Source organism: Fusarium phalaenopsidis (genome assembly GCF_050370095.1).
Source record: "Fusarium phalaenopsidis strain FUZ10S chromosome Unknown contig_32296, whole genome shotgun sequence".
NCBI lineage: Eukaryota > Fungi > Ascomycota > Sordariomycetes > Hypocreales > Nectriaceae > Fusarium > Fusarium phalaenopsidis.
In genome coordinates this window covers 2,426,800-2,454,197 of record NW_028145408.1, presented here as the reverse complement: position 1 = coordinate 2,454,197, position 27,398 = coordinate 2,426,800, and the positions used below count along the sequence as shown (strand labels likewise).

The 27,398-nt window shown below is 53.9% G+C and overlaps 9 protein-coding genes across 9 annotated transcripts; 4 read left to right on the top strand and 5 right to left on the bottom strand.

Moving 5' to 3' along the window:
* Positions 1-2,994: 2,994 nt before the first annotated feature.
* On the top strand, positions 2,995-9,277 carry LRP88_06343 (TRAPPII-specific subunit TRS120; the record flags this gene model as incomplete). Its single annotated transcript, XM_083242882.1, has 4 exons — positions 2,995-3,349; positions 3,633-4,250; positions 4,864-5,118; positions 5,172-9,277. 4 exons carry the CDS (start codon positions 2,995-2,997, stop codon positions 9,275-9,277), a joined length of 5,334 nt encoding a protein of 1,777 aa, XP_083101818.1.
* A 669-nt stretch (positions 9,278-9,946) lies between these two features.
* On the top strand, positions 9,947-12,496 carry LRP88_06342 (aminodeoxychorismate synthase pabA; the record flags this gene model as incomplete). Its single annotated transcript, XM_083242881.1, has 1 exon — positions 9,947-12,496. The coding sequence occupies one exon, from the start codon at positions 9,947-9,949 to the stop codon at positions 12,494-12,496; it is 2,550 nt and encodes an 849-aa protein (XP_083101817.1).
* Positions 12,497-13,013: 517 nt separating this feature from the next.
* On the bottom strand, positions 13,014-13,492 carry LRP88_06341 (vacuolar protein sorting 55; the record flags this gene model as incomplete). The annotated part of the gene is made up of 2 exons (XM_083242880.1): positions 13,014-13,147; positions 13,237-13,492. The coding sequence occupies 2 exons, from the start codon at positions 13,490-13,492 to the stop codon at positions 13,014-13,016; spliced, it is 390 nt and encodes a 129-aa protein (XP_083101816.1).
* Positions 13,493-14,163: 671 nt separating this feature from the next.
* On the top strand, positions 14,164-15,194 carry LRP88_06340 (ribosome biosynthesis protein MAK16; the record flags this gene model as incomplete). Its single annotated transcript, XM_083242879.1, has 2 exons — positions 14,164-14,225; positions 14,303-15,194. The coding sequence occupies 2 exons, from the start codon at positions 14,164-14,166 to the stop codon at positions 15,192-15,194; spliced, it is 954 nt and encodes a 317-aa protein (XP_083101815.1).
* A 656-nt stretch (positions 15,195-15,850) lies between these two features.
* Positions 15,851-16,657, top strand: LRP88_06339 (Sec1-binding region of Mso1-domain-containing protein; the record flags this gene model as incomplete). The annotated part of the gene is made up of 1 exon (XM_083242878.1): positions 15,851-16,657. The coding sequence occupies one exon, from the start codon at positions 15,851-15,853 to the stop codon at positions 16,655-16,657; it is 807 nt and encodes a 268-aa protein (XP_083101814.1).
* Positions 16,658-16,997: 340 nt separating this feature from the next.
* On the bottom strand, positions 16,998-19,639 carry LRP88_06338 (GTPase-activating protein GYP7; the record flags this gene model as incomplete). Its single annotated transcript, XM_083242877.1, has 4 exons — positions 16,998-17,338; positions 17,393-17,974; positions 18,038-19,421; positions 19,478-19,639. The coding sequence occupies 4 exons, from the start codon at positions 19,637-19,639 to the stop codon at positions 16,998-17,000; spliced, it is 2,469 nt and encodes an 822-aa protein (XP_083101813.1).
* A 1,229-nt stretch (positions 19,640-20,868) lies between these two features.
* Positions 20,869-22,184, bottom strand: LRP88_06337 (PAP2 superfamily-domain-containing protein; the record flags this gene model as incomplete). The annotated part of the gene is made up of 2 exons (XM_083242876.1): positions 20,869-21,233; positions 21,293-22,184. The coding sequence occupies 2 exons, from the start codon at positions 22,182-22,184 to the stop codon at positions 20,869-20,871; spliced, it is 1,257 nt and encodes a 418-aa protein (XP_083101812.1).
* A 1,974-nt stretch (positions 22,185-24,158) lies between these two features.
* Positions 24,159-25,318, bottom strand: LRP88_06336 (uncharacterized protein; the record flags this gene model as incomplete). Its single annotated transcript, XM_083242875.1, has 5 exons — positions 24,159-24,371; positions 24,423-24,456; positions 24,514-24,646; positions 24,851-25,057; positions 25,114-25,318. 5 exons carry the CDS (start codon positions 25,316-25,318, stop codon positions 24,159-24,161), a joined length of 792 nt encoding a protein of 263 aa, XP_083101811.1.
* A 948-nt stretch (positions 25,319-26,266) lies between these two features.
* On the bottom strand, positions 26,267-27,203 carry LRP88_06335 (fungal specific transcription factor domain-containing protein; the record flags this gene model as incomplete). The annotated part of the gene is made up of 3 exons (XM_083242874.1): positions 26,267-26,540; positions 26,694-26,889; positions 26,948-27,203. 3 exons carry the CDS (start codon positions 27,201-27,203, stop codon positions 26,267-26,269), a joined length of 726 nt encoding a protein of 241 aa, XP_083101810.1.
* Between the last annotated feature and the right edge of the window lie 195 nt (positions 27,204-27,398).

Sequence of the window (27,398 nt, the reverse complement as noted above, 5' to 3'; positions counted from 1 at the left end):
TATTATTCTCTTGTTGGACGCAGCCATGAAAGGACCAAGGTTGGGCCCTTGTCTTCCACTGCCGAGAGCCCAATCAGCACTAGCCCGTTCCCCGGGGGGCGTATCTTCAGTGGAGACCGGGTCCCCCTAGGATCGGGCCCGGGGGTTCTAGGCCCTCTTGGCGGACGGCAGGCTTTTGCCTTGCACAAGTTTTCTGTGTGAGCAAAAGGGCCCCTCGTCAGTTGAATTCAATTCAGGGCTGCTGCTTCCACTGCCTTTGAAGCCCATGTGCCGGCAGTAGTGCCGTTCGCCGAACTTAGCCCTCCCCCCGTGACGTTGCAGGATCGACAGTCAACAAGAGTCCGACGCCCGACCCCTTGGGACTCAATTGGGCTCGGAGCAATTCAAAAGAGCGATGGCCGGGAGCTCTCTCAAAGAAGCAGCTATACCCGACGGTCGTCTTTGGGGTTTGGTTGGTCCGTCCTCTCACCCCGGTGGCTTTTCGCAAGGCGGGCGAGTCGGCAATTGGACCGAGAAGGGCATGGTATAAGGGCGTGTAAGTTTTGGATGGCGTTTCATCGTTTCATGTTTTTTTGGGGGGGGACCATCATGATTCAGGTGTCTGTCCGTCCCTTTCTCGGGCAAGCCAGGCTACTATTCCCACCACGGATCGGCTCCGTAATAGCGCGCGGGTTGCTGCGTCGAGTTGTTCCGTAGACGATACGATAGACCCAAGATGGAGAGAGGCTCCATGTTCCTGCAGTGCGAGCAGCCTCACCTCGTTTCGTCTCCGCCTCGCCTCGGAAAAAGGGCACAGTCTTGGGGGCGTGCGCCATGTTCGAGATCAGGGGTATCGGCCTTCTTGACTCGCCCTGGATCTCGACCGTTTATCGTCCCTCCCATCTGACGTGACAAATGTCTCTGCCCTATTACCATTTATATGGATCTGGCGTGACTTTGCCTTTCTGCTTCCCCCTCTACTACACTATTAACCATGAAACCCACAGTCCAGCCAGCCCCGTGCTCTAGGTGTTGCTTTTGTGCACTTCATCCCGGCTCTCCCACTTGCCGGGTCTGAGCTTCCATCCCATCCCCTCCCCGAGACACACTCCTCCTCTTCAAGAGACACAAGACGTGACGGTTGCAATGTGACAGACACGGAGAAATAGTCAACAGTAGAGGGGGGAACAGAACATTTCCTCGTCGGATGGCTCGGTTGGGCTTGCTGATCTTCAACGGTGCAGAAGAAGGCAAGGCATCAAACAACATGGAGTCCTGGACACTGCCCTGGGCCCCACTGGCCGTGCGGGTGCGGGTTGAACTGTGAGCTTTCCAGTGCTCCTCTCGATGCTACCTCCTACATAGTAGCACTGTAAGGTAGTCAAGGTCTTCTGTAAAGGGTGTACGTACCGTACTATCCATGCGGCCAACTTACATGGATGGTGAATCTTGCCCGATGAGCCCTTGTCGATATGGATGGGGCTGTCTTGTCTTGTCTTCCAGTGTTGGAGTAGTTGTCTCTTTCTTTGATCTCCTTCAGTTGGTCCACCCTTCGTTCTCCTCCGTCTTTCCCTCTCTTGTTCTTCTTTGCCGTCCATCAATCGTCGTCGTCGCCTGTGGCTTTTCGTCCTCTACAGGCGTCTACTGCTTCCGAAACCCGACTGTCCTTCGGAGACTCCGACATTGACCATCGGTGAAGAAACGGTGAACACGAGGCTCCCAGACGAAACAAGCCTCTTTCTCCGAAGACGCTATAGTTGCACTTGTCTTTTTTTCCTACTTCTTAACAGACCCCGTTATTGACTTTGACCTTTCTCCTCTCCTCCCCCCATTCCCACCCCATTTTACCCCATGAGGACCAACACTCTTTTCTCGACAGCCCAGTGTCTCATCGTTTGACACGGAAAACACACCACCGCGAGAGCTGCATCGCCAGATATGCAGCCGAATGCCTGACCACTGAACCGACCACAATAAACAACATTGTCAGAAAAAGGGGACGACTACGCCATCCCCCATCTCTCTGCCAGATCCGTGCTTTTGCGCTTACACCCAGGAGAAACGATCGATCTAACTTGGGCGCGGGGGAGGGATCTTGCTTCGTCTATATTTCCCACATTTTCGAATCCTTTTTTCCCTTCGCTAGGGGTACCCAGTACATCCAGGACCCTGCAGCTTTTCGGGATTTTTTTTCGTCGGCCTTCAGGGGTAGCAGCTGTTTAACCCACCGGGCGAAGATCAGAGACGGGGTTGAACAGGGAACGGCTGTCTACGTCAAAGGAAGAAGCAAAAAAGAAGGGAAAGAAGGGGAAATTTTCTCGAAAATCTTTTACTATTCCGTCTAGGTTTCAAGTCGTTAATCGGGCGGCGTCCGGACCGACATCGACTTATACCACACCCCGACGCTCAAGCCGAAAATGTCGGGGCCGGAGCGGGCGAGTCGCGGCGCCCATGAAACGGTTTTTACCCCGCGACACACTCATTCAATCCCGAACCCCTCCTTTCGTAGGTGCCCCCAGATTTTTTTTTACTCTATCCTTTTTCCGGCCATTCTTGTTTTATTGAGACGAGATGAAGTCGTGGGCTCCCTTCTCTCCGGCGCCTAATGGACAAATCAATTTCCTTTTCCATTTGCATTAATTACCTTGCCCTTGTCGCTTATCGAGCACACCCTTTTTTTCATCTCCCTTACCACGTGGTGAATGGCTGTAGTAAGCTACGGCTGGCGCTGGTAATGATGTAATTCATGGAAGGGGGAGAGCTCAGCTCACGACTCCACATTCCTCCCGCATCCCATCTTTATTCCGACCCCATCTCCATCACTTCAACAACCTTTTTTGACTTGCCGCTACCGCCAAAAACTGCGTGTGCGCTCCGAGGTCGGACGAATCTATTGTCGACGAGTTCAGCCGCACTTCAGAAAGAGCAGGGGAAAGAAGGTCTTTGCAGGCAGCTTGGCCCGGGGGACGCCAATTGGAGGAGAAATATTCACAATCATGTACCGCCGCCGTCATTATGGCCGACGCTGACCTCAACCCCTCCGCAGCCACGCACAACTCGCCGCGGACATGGCTCCTCACCTCGGCCCTCTCGCCCCTCGCCGTCCGCCTCACCCGCCTGCTGCTCTCTCACGGCGACTACGTCGTCGCCTGCCTGCCGCCCCATGAGATCGACCACGAGGACCGGAGCGCCGAGTTCCGCGAGCTCGTCAACGAGTGCAAGAGCACCCGCAAGGACCGCGAGGGCTGGAAGGATCGCATCCGGGGCATTCGCTGCGATGGAAACGTCATGGGCGCGTGCGGGGCTGCCGTCGCAGAGGCGGTTCAGGTCTTTGGGCGGATAGATATCCTGCTGTGCTGCAAATCTGAAGGTATGTGTGTGCCTGTGTGTCTGCGGCTGACGACTTCATAAGCGCGCGCTCCTCATTCTGACACTGGGAAACTCTGCTGACGCGCGATTGTTTGAAGCCGTGGTCGGGACTGTGGAGGAGCTGTCGACGACTCCTTTCACTCAAAACCTCGTTCGTGACCAGTTCGAGTCCATCTTCTTCTCCCAGGTCAACTTTATCCGGGCTGCTCTCCCACAGCTCCGGTCACAACATACAGGGCACATCATTGTCCTCACCAGTACCGGTGGTCACATTGGCACTCCAGGAATGTCAATATATACAGCTGCTACTTGGGCCCTAGAGGGCTTCTGCGACTCACTCGCCTACGAAATTGCGCCTTTCAACATAAAAGTCACCATTGTGCAGCCAAACAAGGAGATCCAGTCCTTGACGAACCGCCTGACTTTTGCTCCCCCGATGCCAGCCTATGAACAGGGACCTGAGGCTGTCCCGAGTATTCGCGATATACTCTCAAACGTCCTCAACACGCACCCGGATACGGCTCTTCCTACGCCCTTGTCTCCTCCTGAATCTGGGCCCTCACCAATGTCGCCAGCCAGCTCAGCTATCGAGCCGGATGTAGTTCCGGGTGAAATTCTGCATCGGTATCCGAAGCTCCCACCTGGTGCTGCCGACAAGCTGGTTATGGAGACAGTACATGCGCTGTCAGCCATCGGAGGTCACGAGAATCCTCCGGCACGACACATTGTTGGTCATGAGGGTGCCATTGCAGTAAAGGAAAAGCTCAAAACTGTGACAGAGGAGCTTGAGGACTTTGTGGAGGCGAGTTTATCGGTTGATATCTTTGAGAGTGAACTACAAACAGAAGCAAGAGATGGAAAGGCGCCGGAACTGAGCCCCCAAGGACCGCCGTCATCAACTGGTTGAGATCGTAAGCTTGGTTATTCTCGCTGAAAGATACCCATATTTAGCCAAGGTGTTACGGCCGTGCAGATATTAATTATTGCTGAGACATGGTTATGATATCATGGCTCTCATCTGGCGTTTTACATAGATGACCCAGGATGACTTGGTCCTGTTTGGGCGAGATCTGAAGTGCCATGCATTAAGGGATCGCACCAGTTATCCGAGCTCCAAGATACCCTTGTTTTACTTTAGCCAAGCAAAAATGAATCTTTCAATTGAAATCGAAATTGAAATTAAAATCCGGCATTTCCTTTGTCATACCAGCGATCAAATCCCCCGAGTCTCCCAGCGTAACATGCTGGCTTCATAGCTCGGCTCGCAAAAAGTTGGCTCCGTCCCCAGCGTCTCCACCACCAACGGCGCTGTCCGACCACCCATGTCAGGGTATACAGCACAGCTCCTAGCCGCATGCGACAGGTGTACGATACCGAAGCTTGAGAACGGCGACCGACAAACAAATATCCAACCTCTACTCTACAAGCTCGAGCCCGATTGCCCGACGACGCGACCCCAGAACCAGCATGCGACGATAGACACAACGCATCCCCTTGCAGATTGATATCCGAAAGACGCCGCCCGCGGGGAAGACGTCCCTGAACGAGCAAACACCACAGCACGTCGAGCTGGCGGACATGTTGAGCAAACACCGGATGCTAGCATGAGCTTGGATCCTTTGCTCCCCGTCGCCCCCGCAAGGGTCAAGGCGCTTCTCCTGCCGTTGGGACACATCAAGGCGGACCGCTTCGCATCCTTTGTCGCGCGCCTTCACAACGAACATGTCGTCCACCTCCGCGACATCAGCGCCGATGGGCGGCCGAATAGGAGTAAGTGATGGGATGCACCCCAGCTGGATGATCCAGGCGCTGACGTTGCGCAGACATGTTCTCGCCCCTGGCGTACCCGGACGGCGCCATGATATACGACCTCGTCACCCACGTTCCTCCGCCCTCGCATCTCGCCCTCTCGCCTTTTGACCTATACCGGGAACCCCTCGCTGTGATAGCTCTGGCTGATGGAACGGAGCTGGATCAAGGAACGTTTAACAAGCGACATTCGGCAAACGGCACGGGCCCGTCGACGGCTGAGAAGAATATCAGGACATTATACCAGGAGCTCGAGGACCTGCGCGACAACTACCCCAAGGCCCTGGTGCACCAGGTCTTGGTGTTCGACTATATGGCTCCAAAAAATTCGGATATTCCGATACCTGAGGGTCTCGTGGCTATCCCTCCAGAGGAAGATTGCAAGAGAACAACGATGAAGACGGTCATGTGCGACATCTCGTCGCTCCTCCTCGCCGAGATGACAACACTCGCCAAGTCCTTCGAGGCCATGACCAACATCGAATCCCCGGGGCATAATCCTACGAGACACACTAATGGCGGATCGTGGGGTGGTGAAGGGGGCATCAACGGCTTGTCTAGGAGGAATACGCAGTACGCACCCCGTCATGCCGCTCGCTCTAATTCAGCAGGCGGTATCATGGATAGGGCCCAATCGCGAATGTCCATGCCGGTGACCGGTCGTGGTGGGCTTCATTCGAGCAGTTCGACCCCGGGATTGACGTCGACGATAGCGAGGAGCGGTCTTTCGAATCCTCCGATTACGTCAGATGGTATCGAGAGCACTACTGCGAGCACGAGTTCAACGCCAGAACCGATTACCCGACCAGACACTGCCGATAGCACTCGAGACACAAGCCGTGATAGGGTATCGGTTCAAGGGTTCGGTTCTGGAGGTGTGAATGACCGATGGAGGCTCAAGGGCAAGGGTCGGGCTGCTGTCATTGTGGGCTCGATGTACCTCCAAGCTGGACGATGGACCGACTCTATCAAGGAGCTCATCGAAGCCGCCACGACCGCGCGATCTCTGAACGACCACGTCTGGCACGGCAAGGCACTCGAGCTGCTCTTGGTGAATCTCTTCCTCCTCGGTTGGCAGAGGCTGGAGTTCGTTGTGCCCAGCGTGTGCTACCAATGGACGGAAAAGCCATCCAACAAACAGGCGCCGGATACGACACCCACTGACCCCGAGCAACCTAAACATCTCAAGCATCTTCAGTCAGTAATGACGGAGCTCCTCGATCGTATCATTGCGCTCTACACGAGGATATCGTCAGACAACCTCCCGCCATTACCCCTATCAGAGACCTACATTCGGTTCGCCAAGATTCAGTCGGCGCTTCACTTGAGCGATGGCTTTTTGAATGACAAGTCACTTGCGATGATTGTTACTGGAAAGCATCCTGACCAGTCACCGGTTCCATCACCGCGATACCTATCAACACCCACGAGGCAGCAGATTGTGACGATTCTCTTCAAGGCGTTCCCCTCTGGGGCTTCAGAACTTCTCACTACAGTGGACAGAGCGTCAATACTGAGTGGCATAGCAACGGTTCTGGGACCCCTTGGGCTTCACCGCAAGAAAGCAATGGTGATAAGAGAGCTCGTCTCTGTCCTCATTGGGGGTCTCGTGGAGGCACGAACGCGAGGAGCTGCGGATATGGGCATCCATCCTGCTGCTGGATTGGTCTCGTTGGCTTCAGGAGGAGGGTCTGGAGGTGGCGTCATGGCTTTAGATCTTGGAGAGGGCGATGTTGAACAAGGAATCGATGCGCTGTTGGGTCTATTGTGCAGATCCTATGGCATCATAGGCTATGACATGACGGGGAAACCTGGTGCTGGAAAGGGCGCTGATGACTCGGATGAAGCAGTGATTGCCAGGATACGCGGTCAGTCTGCGGCGAGATTCTTTGGCTTTCCCGATGTGAAGCTCAACATCCTGAGAGCGTGCATCAACTTTTCGGAAGCGCTACCGGACTTTGATGGTGTTTTACGATTCTCGAGCGATCTCCTGCGAACGGCTGGCTCAGGGGTGGCTCCTGGACCTCGAAGAGAAGATGCATCACCAATGCTGCATCGAGATGAACAAGTGCGGTTGGCCACCAACATCTCGAGGACATCGAACCTTGTTCAGCGGCTGGGTTATTCGGACCTGGCAGCGGAATACTGGGATGAGTTCTTTGTCCGAAACATCAAGCTTGAGCCTTCACCAAACAGCAAAACACCCATACCCCACGAGAAGAATATTCTCCCTGGAGCCACTGCCAGTCGAGCATCTCAGGACGTGGACCCCTTCATCTACAACCCATTCCTCAAGAAGCCCGATGAGATGGTCAATCAGACGCTTGTGGCTGATGAATATGCCACATTCAAGATCACCCTTCAGAACCCCTATGATATCGAGGTGGATGTTGAAAACATCCAGCTTGCTTCAGAGGGTGCGGCGTTTGAGGCAGTTCCCGAGGCAACGATTGTCGGGCCTTATCGCACTCAGGTAATACGGTTGAGAGGACGCGCCAAGGAGGCGGGTACTGTCACCATCACAGGAGCTTTGATCAAGGTCCGAGGCTGCCGCGAGAGACGCTTTCCCACGTTTTCCATGCCGTGGACTCCCAAGCAGGATGCCAAGGTCAAGGCGAGGGGCTTGGGGGCACTTGAGGAAGCAGTGACGACAGTCCAGCCTTTCGCTCCCAAGCTTGAGACGGAATCACTGAGCCTCACAGCAATCCAGGCGCAGCCACTGGTTGTGATCAAGTCGACAACTCTAGCACAGTCTTCGCTCATGATCCTAGAAGGCGAGAGACAGGTGTTTAAAGTAACGTTGCAGAACCTTTCTGAAACGCCCGTGGACTTTATGCTCTTCTCCTTCAAGGACTCTACACAGGAGCAGCTTCAAGCAGCCATCAACAACCGAGATGCGACAACGGCTGAGCTGTACGAATATGAGCTGGCATTAATGAAGAGACAGGCGCTGCGGCTTCCCAAGAACCAAAAGGGTCGCAACATTGCGCCTGGTGGAGAGGCGACTTTCGAGTTTGAGATTCTTGGCAAGCCAGGGTTGACGTGGGCGACGATCCAAGTCGATTATACTCATCTCGGATGCCCTCAGAACGAGATTACTGAGCAGTTCTACACACGGCAGGTTTCATTGGATCTGACGGTTACTGTCAACGCCAGTGTTGAGCTTTCTCGCATCGATGCTCTGCCGGTGCACGGCGAGATTCCGCAGCCATTCTGGGATCGTCTGGGCAGTTCGGTCGCGGCCAAGGCTGATGAGTACTGTCTGGTGTCTGTGGATCTGCGCAACGCTTGGCCGAGCCAGATGGCGATCCATCTAGAGAGTGATGACGGAGTTTCTGTGGAAGAGGATATTCTCCCCGGAAACACCAGCCGTGTCATTCTTCCTGTCAAGAGGGTGTACCTGGAGGACCCTCATGCAACAATACCAACACTTAACCCCTCCCGAAACCGACAGTTTGTGGTGAGCGCCAGCAAGATCTCTCCCGAGATGGAGCGAGCGAACCGCGAAGCCTTTTGGTATAGGGAGAGAATCCTAGGATGTCTCAGGGCGACGTGGAAGACGCTGTCGCTGCCTAAGAGGAGCGGCACGATCGACCTGAGAAACATCAGATTGACGACGCGGATGATTGAGGCGATCAAGGTGGACGAGGTTGATATTCAGATCTCGGTCGAGGACGCCAATGGAGAGGCTGCCGAGAAGGACGCTGCATATGTGGATGAGTTTATGCTGCTCAAGGTGCACGTCACCAATCGGACGTCTCAGCCCATCTATCCTCTTGTCAGGATCTTGCCGGCGCTGTGTCACAGGCCAGCCAATGTTGCCCTGGAGTTTACACGCAAGATTGCGTGGAATGGTACCTTGCAGCAACCGATGCCCATGCTAGAGGGCAATCAAAGCGCTGAAGTATCATTGGGCATGACGGTGCTCTGCCGAGGCGAGTTTGAGATCTCGGCTTCAGTAGAAGAAGTACAAGTCTGGGAAGAGCCAGAGGCCCTCAAGTCACCAACACGGCCTCGGTCTGACACTCAGACCATGATGGACGCGGCGCTAGGAGTCAAGGAGAGACGGATCTGGCACTCGAGACAGCCGTGTGTGCTCAAGACGAGAGATCGAAAGTAGAGAGTGTGTATACTTGGGTTATCTATCAATGAGGATTCAAGCGAGCGAGACTGGAGTTTTTGCTGAAGACGAGTGTGCCTTTAATAGAGCGAGCGATGGGAAGCGCATACCATTGGGTGGAGTAGATACATATCAGCGGGGGAAAAGACCATGTAGGGGACAGTCAATATTACTCGATACCTAACGATATCTATGTCTTTTGTTTATTCTGGTGTTTTTGGTAGTTATTATTGATCACTGAGACAATATGTGATACCCTGCAGTAGCGTCACTCCAAGATCTGCACTGCAACGTTCTAGAAGTTCTCACATCGTCGCCACAATTTTTAGTCTTGATAGCGCAATTTTGCACGCCCAGAGAAAATAATTGAGCACCAGAATCAGTTCCCTTTTGCACTAACTCGACTATTTTTTAAATCCGATCACCTGATAGGACAAGTCTCCCCGTACTGCACCTACCGGGAGTTTAACGGGATTCAACGGTCATTCTCTTGCTGTTGATGCCGAGTCAGCGCCGGCTTGTGGCGGCAAAAGTTTGGTTGCCGACGCCGGAAGGCTTATCAGGGTCATCATCTTTTTTCACGGCGGGTTGAGTTTCGGTGAACCATTTGTCTCTTTTCTTGGTTACCGTCTTTCATATCTGGTTCCTATCATCATTTCTACAGACAACATGGCCACGGGTGACTCCGAGGCCGCTTCGGCCAAGGCCCCGAAGCGAATCCTCTTCATCGACGCCTACGACTCCTTCACCAACAACATCGTCTCCCTTCTGAGGACCATCCTCGGCGCCGACGTCTTTGTCGTGAGGATTGATCTGTCGATTGTTGAAAAGACGGGGGACCATGAGGAGGCGACGCCTACCAAGTGGACAGAGGCTGAGTTTGTCGATAACCTCGCTCAGTTTGACGCTGTTGTTTGTGGGCCTGGTCCGGGTTCGCCGCTTAACCCGGATGATGTCGGGGCTTTTAACTTGCTGTGGAAACTGCCTGAGGAGTTGCAGGTTCCAGTGCTGGGCATCTGTCTTGGATTTCAGAGTCTTGTTGCGGCACATGGCGGTGCCGTTCGTCGGTTGAAGAGGGGTCTGCACGGCATGGTGAGGGAGATTGAGCATCGCCATGACGTCTCGGGGGACATCTTCCAGGGTGTTCCGTCCTTCAAGGCGACGCTGTATCACAGTCTGTGTGCAGACATTGGGCAGGATGACGCAGAGTGGCAGCACGAGGATCGATGGAAGCCTTCGACGTCGGCGCCGCAGCTGGTCCCCCTGGCATGGACGATGGAGACTCGCGAGGATGGCCGAAAGGAGCGCATTCTCGAGGCCGTGAGACACGTCACCAAGCCCATCTGGGGTCTGCAGTATCACCCAGAGTCAGTTTGCACTGAGAATGCTGCCAAGGGCGTGCTTGTCAACTGGTTCCATGCAGCGCTGCAGTGGAACAGGGTCCATGGACGACGGACTCAAGGGCCACTATTGGAGATTCAGACCTTGTCGCCACCGAACCATCTCGAGTCTGTAGCTGCGCATAGGGAGAGGTCGAGGGAGGGCTGGTGGTCAAGGTCTGAAACGACTTCGCTGAGGGATTATGGGAGAGACTGCGAGTATACACATCGTGTATTGCCTCTACCGCAGGGTGTTGGTGTTCCCGAGATCGTCGAGATGCTTGGTCTAGCAAGGGGCGAGTCTGTTATCCTCGACTCATCAAGCTCCAAGAATGGGGACGCTCTCGCCGTGAGCAGTATCGTGGCTCTCGAGGTGGAAACAGCACTGCGACTCGAGAACAGCGTATCCGACAACCACGTCACGGTTCGACTTCCCGGAACAGCTGGCAGCGAGGACCAAATCGAGAGAGTCGACCTTGAGAACGGCACAGTCAATGTGTGGGAAATCATCTCGGACTTTTGGGAGGCGAGGAGCCACCCTCCCAACTCTGACAAGTCTAGCTCGGCATTCAAGGGTGGGTTCATGGGTTTTATCACTTATGAGATGGGATTGTATGGACTGGAGAAGAAGTTGGTGTCGGGAGATAGGGGGCACAAGAGACCGGATATCTGCTTGGCGTGGGTAACGAAGAGCATCGTCTTGGATCACCGAGCTGGTGTTGCTTATATCCAGCACTTGAAGACGAGAGGTTCGGACGATACATGGCTTGAGGCTACAACGAACAAGATCAAGACTTCAGGGGTTTGGGGGGAATCGGGGTCAAATGCTCACAATGGCGTCAACGGACACGTCAACAGCAGCTCTGCTCAGGCGAGGCACGACAGACTCAAGATCACCACGCCGCAGCGCGACAGATATGAAGAGCAGGTCCGGGTTTGTCAAGACTTTATCGCGGCAGGGGATTCTTATGAGCTTTGCCTCACTTCACAGACGACCATGGCGAGACCGAGAGTGCGACATATGAATGGAGGAGGATACGAAGAGGGAAGCCCCTGGAAAATCTACCAGACGCTACGGAAACGACAACCAGCCCCTTTCGGCTCTTTTATCCGTCTCGGCGGCGCGACCATGCTGAGCTGCTCCCCTGAACGCTTCCTCCGGCATGATAGCAACGGGCTGTGCTCTATGCGACCCATGAAGGGCACTGTCCGCAAGTCAGAGGCCGTCTCGACGCTGGCGCAGGCCGAGAAGATCCTCCACGTGCCCAAGGAGGTGGCCGAGAACCTCATGATTGTCGATCTCGTCCGGCATGACCTACACGGCGTCTGCGGCGTTGGCAACGTCACTGTTCCGGATTTGATGAAGGTGGAGGAGTATGCGACCGTATTCCAGATGATTACAGTCGTCAACGGTCAACTTCCTCGTCAAGGCCACAAGACAGACGGTTCTCGGCGCGGCAGCTTGACTCATCAATATCCTTACACAGGTCTTGATGCGTTGGCTGCGGCTCTCCCCCCTGGAAGCATGACGGGTGCGCCCAAGAAGCGCAGCTGCGAAATTCTGCAAGTCATCGAAGGTCACCAGGAGAGAAGCCTGTATTCGGGTGTTGTTGGATACATGGACATCACAGGCGCTGGCGACTGGAGTGTGACCATCCGTACCATGTTTCGCTGGGACGACGAGGAAGCTCCCCCTGAGGAGGGCGAGACGGAACCAAGAGAGGTTTGGAGGATTGGAGCTGGTGGTGCAGTGACGATCCTCAGCACGCCTGAAGGAGAGAGGGACGAGATGTTTACCAAGCTTGCTGGTCCTCTCGGTGTGTTCCGAGACGCGGCCTAGACTATCAGTTGGAAAGGGTGGCTATTTGGGATTTACCCCTGATTCAAGGGGAGGAGGGCTTTTGATATTGGCATTGACTTGGACATGATACCTCAACGTACACATCCACGGAGTTTTTTTAGGGATTCGGATTTTCAACAGCATTAGACAAGAGACCACGCAAGCAACGGGGATATGGGAATAGCAACCGGAACAGCAAAAGAAAAAAAGAGACATATATATCATGGTAACAAGAACATCTACCATTGACGATAAACTAAAAAACCATCTCCCCTATTTGTCATCGCCCTGAGACCCAGAAATTTCACCCATCAATCATGGATAATCTTGACACCGTCACGTTGCAAGAACCCGCTGAATGCCAAAAAAGTTAAGGTCATCTTCCCCTTTCTCTCTCTTCCTTTGATCGTACACGCCATGTACAGGCGATTATCCTCCTCTTTGTCCTGTCACGCTTTGCTTTCCCCAGGCTTTGAAATTGGGGGCGTCAAATCATGTTCTCGCGCGGTTTGCGCATCTAAAAGTCTTGCTCCTCGTGGAAGAACATGCCGAAGCTGATGATGGTGCCATAGATGAGTAGACCTCCGACTACGGACATGATCATGGCCTGAATCTCGATGAGGCCAGAGTGCGCGAGGACAACAGGTAGGGCTGGGTGAGGTTAGCAATCACAAAACATGCATTCCTCGACTGCTGACAGGCGCAACAGTCTCAGCTGACAAAGGGACATCTCGACGTACCAATTCCCATGACTACAAAGAAGCCCGTAAAGAAGCGTCCGAGATCTTGAACAGCGGCGCCGGAGCTCTCGACAAAGTCGTCCGGGTTGGCGCAGTGGCCGCAGATCCAGTTGGGGATGGGAGCGATGACATAGGTGGCGACGACGAAGAGAGGGTAGTAGACCTTCCAGAGGGCGCACGAGAGGATGACGAGGAGGAATCCGACGGCTAGGACGAAGGAGAGGGCGATGATGGTCTTGAGGCCGGCGGTCGGCATCTTGGGCGAGTTTGGAGGGGGTTGTTGAGTGTGGTTTCGGCGATGTCGGCGATGGGAATGGGCTTCCCCGCGGGGAAAGAGGAGGAGGAACAGTCGAAGCGAAGGGTGAGGAGAGGTTTGTTTAACCTGGGATTGAGAGATTATCCGCACGCGACACGAGAGAGCGACGTTGGCGGAGGGTGAGTTTGCGCGGCTGGACAAGGCAGATTCCAAGGATGGGTGATGCTATCGCAGAGCAGCTGTCAAGTCGACAGGTACGTACTCGGCACGCGCCAGGTGACGCACCTACCTAAACCAGAGCCGCGGCGGCTGGGGTGCGTCAGCTTCGGAGAAACCATCTTCCAGAGAACCAAGCGTCGTCTCAAGTGGGAAAGCGGTGAGGATGCATCCCCTGGTCAGCAAAGTCCAGGATTGGCGCGCGGCAGGATCATGTGGGTCTTTCCCTGTCGAGGACCAGAAAAAAAAAGATTGAGGTCGGTTTTTTTTTTCTAGCAAGGCCCCGCTGTCCAATCTTTTGTCCTCTACTACATCCTCTCGTCTCTTTTGACAGAGAACGACAACTCGAGATATCGACTCCTCCACGGGTACGAGACCGGATTGCACGTCTGTGCTGCAAAGACCTTTAGTCGGAACGTCCTCGGGTCGTGAGGACCTGCAAACGCATCGCCACAATGGCCTCCGACGAGATTATCTGGCAGATCATCAACCAGCAGTTCTGCTCCTTCAAGCTAAAGTATGGACACCTGGCCTCCCATTGAGGCTCTCCTAGATATCAAGAGTAAAAGCGCGACCAATGCTGACCATCTACAGAACCGAAAAGAAGCAAAACTTCTGCCGCAACGAGCACAACGTCACCGGCCTCTGCAACCGCCAGTCATGCCCGCTCGCAAACTCGCGCTACGCCACGGTGCGCCAGCACCCGACCAAGCAGACCCTGTACCTCTACATGAAGACGATTGAGCGTGCGCACCTGCCGTCCAAGATGTGGGAGCGCATCAAGCTGTCCAACAACTACAACAAGGCCCTCGAGCAGATCGACCAGCGCCTCATCTACTGGCCCAAGTTTCTCATTCACAAGTGCAAGCAGCGTCTCACCCGCTTGACGCAGGTGCAGATCCGCATGCGACGCATCGCCGCTGAGGAGGAGCGACTGGGTGAGAAGCTCGTGCCCAAGTTGGCACCCAAGGTCAAGCACCGTGAACAGGCCCGAGAGCGCAAGGCCGAGGCGGCTGCCAAGCTGGAGCGCACCATTGAGCGCGAGCTGGTTGAGCGTCTGCGACAGGGTGCTTATGGTGACCAGCCTCTCAACGTCAGCGAGGACATCTGGAAGAAGGTTCTCAACGCCATGGAGCGTGATGGCCAGGGTCAGCGTGATAAGGACTTGGACAAGGGTCTCACCGAGAATGGTGAGGAGGTTGAGTGGAGCAGCGAAGAGGAGGAGGAGGACAACCTCGAGAACCAGGTCGAGTACGTGTCGGATCTTGATGAGAGTGAGGAGGAGCTCGCCGACCTCGAGGACTGGCTCGGCAGCGACGACGATGACGAGGAGGAGGAGGATGATGACGACGACGACAGCGAAGAGTCCGAGACAGAGAAGGCCGGCAACAAGCGAAAGCGCGGACGGGCCATCAAGATGAAGAACAAGCGGCCCAAGCAGGAGGAGAAGGAGAAGCTCACCCTTACCAACGAGCTGGCGTGGTGATTGAGTGTCATCTGAAAAGTCTGAAGCCTCGGCGTTTGAGGAGTTTGCGTTTTCCAAAAGAAAAAAAGGGGACGAGAGAGAAATACTTTTTTTTTTTACTTTGTTATTCTCCTCGTGGGATATACATGCTTTGTTAAACTGCTGAGCCGGGGTAATTGGGTCAGGCCAGCATTCGAATACCAGACAGATTGCCATTTGATCTTTGTTCTACCTAGGAACTGTGATGTGAAGTCCTATTGAGGCTGACTTTGGATGTCCAGGACTGTCAGTCCTACCCTACACCAACAGGGGTGTCACTTGCCGCAGTGCGTTTTAGCTCAGGCAGCTATGAAACCCAGCCCACCCAGCTCCCCTGTAAACGTCACCGGTTCACCATCCCTCCATTCACCTCTCCCCTCTTTAAACCCCCAAGCGCCCTCACTTTCAACCATCTACAATTCCGTCTCTTGACTTCTACACTCGAAATAACAGCAGCTGGCTGCAGATTCAACACACTGCGCCAGAGAGATACACCATCGTATTTGCTACAAGCCCAACGGCGACCCAATCTAGCCGCTGGGCATCGAGACCATTGGCCCCTTGGCTTACTCCGAACCAACTCACGAGACCGAAACGAACATACCACATACGGTTGAGACACCCCATAGACCACGGCAATGGCCTCCTGGTACTCCAACCTCGTCCAAAAGACGTCGTCCCAGATCTCGTCCCTCCGCCAGAACCTCCTCTCAGGCGACGCAGACGGCGACACCGAAGACGACACCCACGTCTGCCGCGTCCTCCGCGGCTACTACGGCGAAAAAGGCCGCCCCCTCCCCGCCTGGCTTCCCCCGGATCCCAAGGCTCCCCAGCAGCAGGCGCCGCAGCCCATGCTCGTCAACAACCCGGGCGCAGGCGCTAGGTACGGAGGCCTGGGTCCCGCCCAGCCCGCCGGCGGGTTGAGCAGCCTGTGGGATAACGGGCCCGCGCAGCAACAGCAGCAAGCGCCGCAGAGTTTGAGAGCTGGAGGGGGAAGAACACCTGCTGCGCTTCAACCTGGAGGGGGGGATATACAGCGCAGGCCGCTGCCGGGTCAGAGGGGTGCTAGCTACCAGACCGCGGGGAGACCAGAGGTTGCGAGTGTGCCGCCTGCGGGTGCTGGTGGGGGTGGATCTGCGCAGGAGAGGTTGAAGCAGAGGCTTTGGGGAGGATCGAGGACGACGAGTCCTTCTTCGCAGACTGGGAATCAAGGACCATTCCAGCCTCCTGCTGGAGGAGGTGGTGGAAGTGGAAACTATGAGGATCGATTTGCGCCGGGTGGAATGTATGATCAAGGGGGAAGTGGTGGTGGAGGTGGAGGTGGAGGAGCAGCGTACACAGGAGCGAATGCGCCGTGGTCGGATGGTGGGAATGACTTTGGTGGTGGAAGGTCTGGAGGGTTGAGGAGAGGAGGATTACCAAGTGGACCGAGAGGGTACAGATGAAGGGTCATCTAAGCAAGGAGAGAGGAGCGAGGGGACGCATCTATGTTATCCAGTTGGATACTCGAGATGTGCGTCTCTGTTTTTTTTTTTCACAGCATAGAATGGCGTCAAGCCTGGTAATAATGGAGTTTGTCTTTCAAGTGATTCTACGTTGATATCAAATGAGGGTAAAAAGGCCATTCGTATTCTTATCCCGAGTGGTAGAGGGCAATAAAGGCAGCCCTATCAACAACTATATCCTCAACTCCATGCGACGGAATCAAAAAAGTACCGACCCAACGCCATTGTTAAAATACAGAGTCAAAACCGCAACAAGACTCTTTCCTTTCCGACCGGTCTCTTATTTCGCCGGCATTCCATCTCCCTTCTGCGCCACCGTCTTCCTAGGGAGTACCTCTACGTTCTTGCTCAGCAGCTTGCGCAGCTCAGGGGTAATGACCTTTTGCTGTGGTGCAGGCGATGCGGGTTCAGGGGCCTTGCCTTTACCGGGTGACTTGGCATCTGTTGATGGCCCAGAGTTTGTCGTAGTCAAAGAGGTCGATGAACTCTGTTGAGTGACACGGGGTGCAGGGAAGTTGCCCTTCTTGTCAATCGCCTCAACAAGTCTCTGAAACCTCTTGAACAAGGCCTCAGCGCGGATAAGAGTCGACTCAAGGTCAATTGTGTTAGAGAGTTCGTTAACTAAAGACGTCAGCTTTTGACACACAACAAGTAAGAAAAGGGGAAGTGGCATACCGTACTTGAGCACCTCGTCAAAGTGCTTCAGGTGCTCCATAATGACATCTCGGTGCCTTTCCAAGATGGCCAGCGCCACAAACAGATGGAAGTTGGCGCTCAAGTAATCCGTCCACAAGCCTTCCCACAGCCGCAGCACATCAAGCCAAACAAACTCGCGCTTGTACCAGACCAGGATCATGCGGAAGAAGAAGAAAAAGTTGGTGCTGTCGGCGCTCTGCAAGTGGTTCCAGAGCGTTGGATCCATGAACTGGACGAGCTGATCCAGCGTCAAGAGTTGACTGCGCATACCAGACTGGTCTCGTAGAAAGTTGCGCTCCATACGCTCCATGAACTTTTGGAAGCCCCAAAAGGCAACTGCATCGTCCTGGATCACGGCGTAGATGGGCGCCAGAAGATCCGACATACCCTGGACGTATCCGAGATCCTTGTTATACTCATTATAAGTGAGTAGCATCTCCTTCATCTGCTCGAGATGGACATTGGTGCCGACTTCGGCGAAAGGCGACGAGGGATCAGGATGAGGAATATCCTCGCCCATAAAGATGGGCACATTGCGGTCTGTGCGGTGAACATCCTTCTCTGTGGATAAAATGTAAGTATAATCACTAGGGGAGAAGGGTTGAGAGATGGGGAGCAACTTACCAATCCGCCCCTTTTGCTCGCGCCACCACTCGCCCGTCTCTCCTTCGCCTCCATCGCCATCAAGCCTCTCCCACCATGAGAGCTTGAGTTTATAGTACTGATCTCGGAGAGAGGCTATCTGAGCCTTCCTCTCATCCGAGGTGCTGTACCACTCATAAACTCCCAGCAGGAAGAGCCAGGCTTCCTTTCGAACGCCATCCTCGGCATCTAGGCCTCCATGGAAGACGCGCTCCTTTACCTCGTCGATCGTAATAGACAGTCGACCTGTCTGAGGGTCGAAGAAGGTGTTCCACTCCTTCATGGTAACTGTTTTACGGCGCTCCTCAAGCGATAAGCTGCTTGCGCCCTCTAGCAGCTCAAATTCTCCAACATCCGTATCCTCGAGCTCCATCACATCATGAGCGGACCATATCCTTTGTCTTCGATCGCGGTCGCTCTGCTCCTGAATTCCCATAGCCCAACGAGCCAAGTAGATTCTAGCGCTGTCAAACTCATCCTGGAGGGTCTGAACTTCAGGGTTCTTGAGCAGCCGCCTGACCTGTGGCGGCAAGTTCGGGTTGTCCACGAAATCTTGGGCTGCCCTTCGCGTGAACGTGGTGACTTTACTAAACTTCTCCATAATGTTCCAGCCAGTCTCTTTCACAAACTTGACGAACGGATCCATTTGTGCGTCTCGGTTTGACGGCCCTCCAGGACCACGATGCTGCATCCCAAAGCTATCCTGGCGACCGATTTGCGTGGCGCTCGAAGTGAGCTTGGAACCAAAGGCTTCACTATCCTCCTTTGAAGGCTCAATCAAGTAGATGTTGGGTTCAGCACCAGAGCGCTCAATCTTGACGTAGCGACGTAACCACCGGACAACCTCATCGCCGCCCCAGAACATCTGGCCATTTTCGCCAAATGGGTCAAAAGTATCTCGAGCGAGCTTCTTCTTTTGGAGGATAGTGCTCTGGCACTCATTGTCGTGAAAGAACAGGGCAGGAAAGCTGTCGCCCGCGCGGGAGTTGATGATGACGGAGCCATACCACCAACCAAGGCTTGGAGGCCGAACGAGAAGCGAGTAGATGGCGCTCACGGGAATCGCAAAGGCATATCCGCCAACGGACCCGACGTGGCTTGTGACGGTCGGGGGAGGAGGCACAAGGTACGACTGCTTCGGGGGCGAGTTGCCGTCGCACAGATCGACCTTGACGTAGATGCTAGCCGAATCGCCCAGAGAGGACTCGGGGACCCAGGCGAGGAGCAGGTCGGACGAGGCAATGGAATTCGTTTCGTAGGATGAAGATGAGGAGGGGCGCTCGTCACGGTGATGGCCTCGCTGTTGAAGAAGAGCGATGTAGCCGGGGATGTTATCCTTTGCGGATGGAGTCGGATGTACGTAAACCTGTCGTGGTCAGTCTTTGTTCCGGTGTTGCAACAGCTCATCGCAGGGCCTCATACCTTGCTCTTGGAGAATAGCAGCTTCACGCCTCTGCCAGTCTCAGCATGCGTGATGGTATTGTATTCGCCCTCCTCGTCATCGCTCAAGGCATAGAAGCTATTGGACGGTGACGCAGATCGCGGTGGCGGGGCATCAGCCGCCTTTGAGTCCTGCTGCGACATGACGCTTGTGCTCTTCTCTCAGCTGAATGTAGAGGCGAGAGGAAATATTTCAAGATGAACCTTCAAAGTGAAGGCCACCTGTGAAGTAAAATACAAGGTTGAAAAGTGACGACAAGGCTTGGGGTGGCATGTGAGCGAAGCGAATGGACCCAAGGCATGAGCGACGGGAACCCGCTCCTTCCAAAATAGATGACGGATGACGACGTGCCCCGCCACGCGGGAACGTATGGCGGGGCTTGTCTGTTAGGAGAATACCTGGAGCGCCCGCTGTGGCACAGCGCTCTACAGTGGAGAGACAGGTACTCGGGCGCCTGGAGGCTAGCAGGGGTCATGTGGCTGACAGCGAGGCGGTCTTTAGCCTGGGGAGGGAGCTTATGTACCGCTGCTGCGGTCATTGGTGGAGAGAGACATTGGGGAAGCGAGCGTCGTCACGCGGCGTATGAAAGAGGCGTGAATGGCTTCATCGACCACGTATGGGGATACGTATGCTTCCACGTCAACGCGACTGAGTTGTTTATGCTTACCAAGTGGTTTATCTAGATGGGGCTCTTTTGACGAGGAACTAGGGTTGTTCATCTGGTTCCTAGACCAGTTCAAGAATACCGAGAGCTATCAAACAAAGTTTTGCAGATTGGGAACCTGATATCTGAAAAGTACTCAACACATAGCCCCATAGTGGAAAGTCTATCTTGCATGAACTATCTCCTTTACGTCGCCCTAGTTGTTGGGTAGTCCAATGGCCCTTGTCAGCCGTTTCCTGTCAGCCCTGTCAGGCTGTCAATAGGCTATTTACCCATGATCGATCGACGGTAAAAGCTGACAACTCCACATTTCGTCCAGACGTCACTAGAAACTAGAATCAAGAAGTGAACTTGTCCCCTTATGGGGCTATTATTATTCGTGTAAACTAGGATACTAGCTATATTCAATAAGTCATGTGGTATGTAAACATGTTCGCCGTGAGCTCGTCTATCACCCATCTACGGCGTTGCAGGAATTATCGACAGACTCCGAATGTTGATACGCCGTTGTCGCCGAGCAAGGTCTTTTTCGCCATTCCCGAGGCGTCCTTGCGTTTCTTGAACTCCGTGCGTAGTAAAACATGGCTCCTATAAGAGCCTGATGTGAAACAGAATCAAATATGCACAGCTCGCTGAACCGTGAAAATCAATGGGGAGCCGTTTCTTTCGAAAACAGGCCATGCGCTCGCTCTTTTGATTCTTTAACACTCAAACATCCTGGGCCAACAGACCGGCCTGGAACTCTGACTCAACAGCCGTTTCAGGGTCGGTGAAGTTGACGGGCTTGTGGATTCGAAGATGCCAAAGGAAATAATCCTCAAGGATGCAAAAGTTGAGCAGGAAGCCGTTGCAGTTCCAGGCGATTCCGCAGACAATAGCGCCGGCTACAGCATCGAGGATGAAGTGGTTGGCGGTCGCGACGATGGCAGTCAGAATCAGGGCGGGATATGACATGCCCATGACGACAATGGCGATTCTCTTCCACGAGTTGGGACGGAGGCCAGTGATGGGGATAGTGGCGATGGTGAGGCCGATGAGGAGAGAGTAACCGAAATGCAGCGAGGGCATAGCAGCTGAGTACTGTTAGCAACTCACTCTAGATCAATGGCATAAATCCGGGGTCATAACTTACCATATTGGTTGCAGAATTTGTTAGTGGTCCATACACTGCTTTCACCAGTGCCACTGTGAACCGAATCCACGAAACCAAAGCTCTTGGCCTCGGCAGCATCAGGCCCCTTGTAGTCAGGATCGCTCAGCAGGCGAGGAGGCATGCAAGGCCAGCTGGTGAAGATGATGAAGGCAATGAGGTTGCACATGGCCATAGTACGTCGACGAGCCTCATAGAGAGCAGGACCAGCTGCAACATTGTCGGCGCGGGCACTGACACGGCGCTTGCGAGTGGTGGTGAAGTAGTAGAGCATGACTAGGAAAAAGATGGTGCCGGGGATATGGATGAAAGAGTAGATGCGGTTGATCCAGTGGAGGAGAGCAGGACGCGCGAGGAACCACTTCTGGATATCCACCTCCCAGAAGATGTGTAGGCTTTGCTCGAGGTGGATGAGCTGTAGGGCGTGCTTTCGGGCAACATTGACGGTTCCCTCGACGAGTGTCAAGGCAGTGATGGCGCGACCGACTTGGTACACAAAGTAGATGAGGAACCAGTACCAGGCCTCGGCGAGGAAGGGAAACTTTTTCAGGACACGGCTCAGCAGACGGTCCTCAAAGACAAGTGTATTCGGTGTCGACACGATGCGCTTGAAGCTAAAGACCTGGAGCTTGCGGCGGCGAAGCGTGGGCTGCTCGTCGGGATCGATGCTGGGAGAGCGCGAACCGCTCCAGCCGCTCATGAGGCTATCGGTCGAGTCTCGCTTCTGAAAGTCATCGGAGCGCTTGCGACCGGCGTCCTTGGGCCAGCTCGACTTTGTGAGTCTGAACCTGTAGTCCTTGTTGCGATTGAAGTAGGCGCCCCCGAAGAGGAGGGTTACCACTATGAGTGGCTCGAGGAACGAACCGACTCCCATGATGGCGGGGGGATATTGGTACGGTTATGGGAGAGCGTCGAGGTTGGGATCGATGATGGGCGGCTTATACGATGTTGTCACGATTAGGGAGGGTTCGATTCAAGACCTTAAACACCTTGGACAAGACCCGGTATGTCGCTAAAGGGAAGAGACAAGAGAGAGAGAGAGAGAGAGAGAGAGAGAGAGAGAGATAATTAGAGATAGAAGGGAAGAATTATTACAGATATGGGCGTCAACGACAAAACAACAAATAAGCTGGCCCGCCGGCGGGTTTTGATAGCGGAGGATCAAGAGCTGTAGCTGTAGAGGGGGGGAAAGGGACCTGACCTTGGAGACTGGGGTGAAACCAGGGCAAGTGGGTCAACAAGTTCTCGCCGCCCGCGGAGGATCATTAAGAAGAGAGATGAATGGGGGAGAAGGAGACAAGTCAGTCTTGTCCGGGTGTCTCGGCCTTTGGAGGCACTTGGCACAAGGTTCGAGATGGGTTACTTGCCTGAGCATCTACAGTACAAGACAAGCACACGACCACTTACACCACTCGGCACTATCCCTGTCCAAGGCAGGGAACATGCGTCGAGCTAGGGAACAAGCCGGGGTGGGGTGGTCAAGCTCCGGTACCCTATCAGAGGACATGTTGCAGGGGGCGTGATCACTGAAGGTGCACTTTCAGTGCTCTCGCGTTGTGGCTGCAGGCGCCTAGACGTTGGGCTGCAAGCGGCGGAACGGCATCATGGACTTTTTGGCGGTGGCTGGATAGAGAAGAGTAAAACTTCGACCGCTTGTTTTGTCTGAGACTTGAATTCTGTACTACCGGTATTTCTGTTTTACAGTATCCCTGTCCGCAATGGGAAATCTTGCCATGTTTCGGCCCCAAAGCCAAAAAAGAATGGTGACGTCGACATGAACCTGATATGGTGTTGTCTCTACCACATCATCTGACGATGTACAGAGAGAAGACGCGGGGGACATTTCTCCTGTGACAGCTCCTTAACAAGGCCCCCAATGCAGAAGATTCATTATCGTGACCCGCTATATCAGTTCCGCGGCTGCCGATTCATAGACAGGAAGCTGCTGCAGCTGCCTCGGTCAGCGGGGTCGCGGACTTGATGCCACCCCGGGAACATATCAGACGCCGCCTTGTACACCCCGACCCCCGACCTCCGGGCCTTCCGGGAGGTCTTGGAAAAGCCCACAAAATGGTCTCTGACAAAACAGAGCAAAAAAACAAAGTTAAGATGTGTCGTTCTCCCCGTCTTCGCGTGCTCGGCGTCTACAGAAACGCCGATCAAACGGAATTTGCCATGTGGATTTTAATGGAGATGCTTTGAAGTGAATCGTGAAGCTCCAGTTTTTGCTCCCGTATATCCTGAGTGTAATTACCGTTGACCCCGATGCATACCAGCCCTGCCACGATCTCTCGGTCTTACCACACATCCTTTCTTTTTATTGCCGAGACCATCAACTATTGTAATCAGATTGTGAGAGCATGCCATAAGCTGAGTTATCACCATCACCGCCTCTTGGCGGACCATGACGAAGCAATGCGTTGTCACGCTACAACACTCCGTCCCCCCGATTACAACCTTGAGGGGGGAGGGTACATACTACCATGCGCTTGTAGGAAAGTGATCGACGTCATATCCATCGCTGTCGGAGCTATCTAAACTGCCGCGCGGGACGTAGTGCTAGTGGTTCCGAGTCCCGAGCAGGGCCTTTGTCCAAGCGCCGCCGCTTGCAGTAGAGAGCAGCTCGGGCTTTATAAGCGGTGCGGAACGGAGGAAAGGTCAAACGCGAGAGTAAAAGCTCCGAAATCATGCTATAACGATAAACTTTGGTATGCCCATGTTTCATTTGTTGTTACTGTTCCTTGATGTTACTGTCGCCATGCATTCCCGTTTCACCTTCACCTGGAAAGCTTATACAAGCTCAAATATAGTTATTGTTATGCTACACAAGCATATTCTAATCTGCAACTCAAGCCTGTTTCCTCAATGCTGTCTTCCGGGCCACATTTGGATCATTCTTCGAGTAGGCCAGGAACGTCCACCGCTCGTCGTAAGGTTTGGTCTTGTCCACGAACCGTAGATCGGTAGAGACACGCACCCGACCCTTGGGAGACCTGTTCTTTGCACCGGCGTGGATTGTGTATGGTGTGTGGAATACCACGTCGCCGGCTTCGTATGCGCCCTGTGATTTGTTAGTCAAGTGTTGAGGGAGAGAAAGTGAGAGGTTACTTACAGCAAGCCATGCGCGGGACCATTTGTTACCAAACCTTGATGCGTTCTTATTAAGTCATCCTCCCTTTTCTATGTTCTTATTAAACGCCGACATCCTCTCTTCGTCAGACAAGTCGGCGTTCATTTTGGAAAAGTCCTCCTCGTACTTGACGCCAATGTCATGCGCACGATCAAGATAGATAAGCCCACCGCTCTCGACTTCGATATCTCCAATAGGGACCCAGGCTGTGACACTCGTAAGGGGCCCAGCCCTCAGAAAGATCTGATCATAGTGCACAGGCGTAATCTCACCACCCGGCACAGCACATCTCAGCAACGACCTAGGTAAACACCACGACTCTTCAAACCCCAGCACACTCCCGATGAACGGCTCGATGCGTCTGCCCACAGCGTCCTTGAACTCTTGGTATCGGCTCCAGTGGTGTCAACGAATGGCGTTCTCGACGAAAGGCCCCGTGTCAGGGAGGCCGGCTGCGACACGGAGGGCGCCGGGGAGGGTGAAGTCGCGCCAGTCCGTGTCCGGGTTGAAGATGCCGCCACAGGGGTCGGAGACGGGCTTGAGCATGCCTGTGCCGTAGTTCATCATCAAGAGGTATGCGGCGCGGAAGTCGTTGACGAGGTCGGGGTCAAGGAGGCCTTTCACCTGACGAGGGATGTTAAGAGTCGTTGCATGTTTGCAGATTTGGACTCACCCAGAGTACACCATCTTGCAAATATAGTCTTCTCAATAGGGGTGTCTGGGGAGCAAGGAGTGAGGAGTCTAGCATCCTCAATCTCGCCGTCGCTGCCGTAGAGTATAGGGGGGTTGGAATCTTGGGTCTCTTGGTTCTGAAAGTGAGATCTCTGTAGACCAGCATCGAGATTTAGAGGACCATTTGGAGGAAGTGTTGCCGTCATGGCGGTAGTTATTGTTAGTGAGTGAAGTGATGGCGTTGGATTGTTGCATGATGAATCTAGTCTTAGGTCTTACAAAGATATAAGCTCCTTAAATACATGACCTTCTTTCCTCACATCTTCTACCACTTGATCAATTCCCATCTTGAAAGTCAACGTGATCCAAAAGGTCCCCTCGTGGGGTATCGACTTCTCTGCACTCCAGGGCGGGGAGGAATCGATCAAAAGGGGCAACGCCTCGGGGAAGACCTCGATTACTCTTTTGGGCAATCTCAAGTTGAGCCCCGGACGCCCCCCGTTCATAAACATGAATGAATCGCGACTCGCCCATCGAATAGAGTATCCGAGGTTGTCATTGTCTACCCTGTCATTGTATCATTCCCGACAAAGTCCCCAAAAACACCCGGGCCAAAGAACAGATTTGACCACGGCCCCGTCAAGTCCACATTCGATATGTCACAGTCCATAATATCATTAATATTAAAGCCCCTCTCTGTGGGACTAGAAGTTGCCTGGCTTAATCCATCCAACATCTTGGCGTACCCCTGTCCAACAAGATCTCCATCGACGCCCACGGGGAACTGCGCCCTCGCCTCCTCGGCAACCTCACGGACGTGGGATGCACCCAGCCAGAGATGGGAGTACATGTAAAGCGTGCCTATGGCGGCGAACTGGAGGTAATTGACCATCCTGGCCGCCGCAATTGACTTGTCATGGCATCTCTTGACCCAATCCTCTAGGTACGACATCTTTCTGAGAGTCGTCTCAACCGAGTAGAGAATGAAAGGGCGGTATTATAAGAGAGTCCCGTGGGCGAATGCCAGCTTCAGGGTGCACATCTGTCGCTGTGTCATGACTGAGAGGGCCGATGGCGGGAGGACCATGTAGTTGAGATAAGCTAGAATGGAATCTTGTCACTCGTTCAAAACCCTGTAAAATTCGGCCGCCGCTTCAGACAGCCGCGAGGTCGCTTGGCCAAATAACCCAGAAGAGCCGTTTTCGATACTCGCCGACCCTGTGATCGCTTGGGGGCCTTGGTGAACGTCGATGAATATCGAGGACTTGAGCCTGCCTCACGACAATGCCGAATGTGGACCAAGCCTCGTGCATCCGGGAGTGGTTAAGGAGATAATGCGTGACTAGAAGTCTCGCTTGCAAGGAAGCGAATGCTATCCTGCTGGACTCCTTCTGTAGCTTTTCGTTGGCCATGCCGTAGAACTGAACACTAGACGAGGTCAGTTCCATATCTCGAATGATCAAATCGACTCACCCTGATGAATAACCGCACCACCTGTTGTTAGTGCTCGAATAATGAGACCTCAGTGTTGTGATCATGTAAATAAGGGCCAACACCCCCTGACTCAACTTCCCCCGGCACCAAAAGATGGACAGGTAGAATAGCAAGCCGGGGAAGAAGACGACCTCAACAAAGCCGATGAAGAAGCGCGCCATGGCAAGGCCTGCAAAGCTGCTGATGACTATCTGCGCGGCAGAGACGATACCCCAGACGACCATGGCCAAGCAGATGTAGACGCCTGGGAGCTTGAGTCTGCCGAGCATCATGTCGGAGGGATCTGCATGATGACCGTAAGCGTCAGGGACTGGGACGTTTGAAGCTTGGGTTTGACTTACTGTAGCCCACAAATAGGATAGACACGCAGCTCTGGTACTCAGTATCGTTGAGATCTAAGTCCTCTATTATGCCCACTAACTTTGCCGCTGCAATGTTGTTTCTGTCGAGGCAGTTGAGGATGTACATGATCATCAGCGTGGGCATGATGACAATGTCCATCTTGAACAAAGCCCGCCGCCCAACCTTTTTATACTCATCTTCGTTAAGATTGCTCACGATGGCGGGCATGGTGTTGAGCTTTTCAGCGTCGGACATGATGGATGAATTGAGCAGTAGTTTCTGATCAGTCAAGTCTCCTGCTGGTGATGAACGGAATGAAATGGACCAGCTGCAGTATTTGTAGTTGCCATGACTCGATCACTTGGGTCCTTGCCCCCCAAGACCCTGTCAGCCTAGCTATACATCAGATGAACCTGGGGCATGCATCCATCCGGGGAACGAGATTGCGGA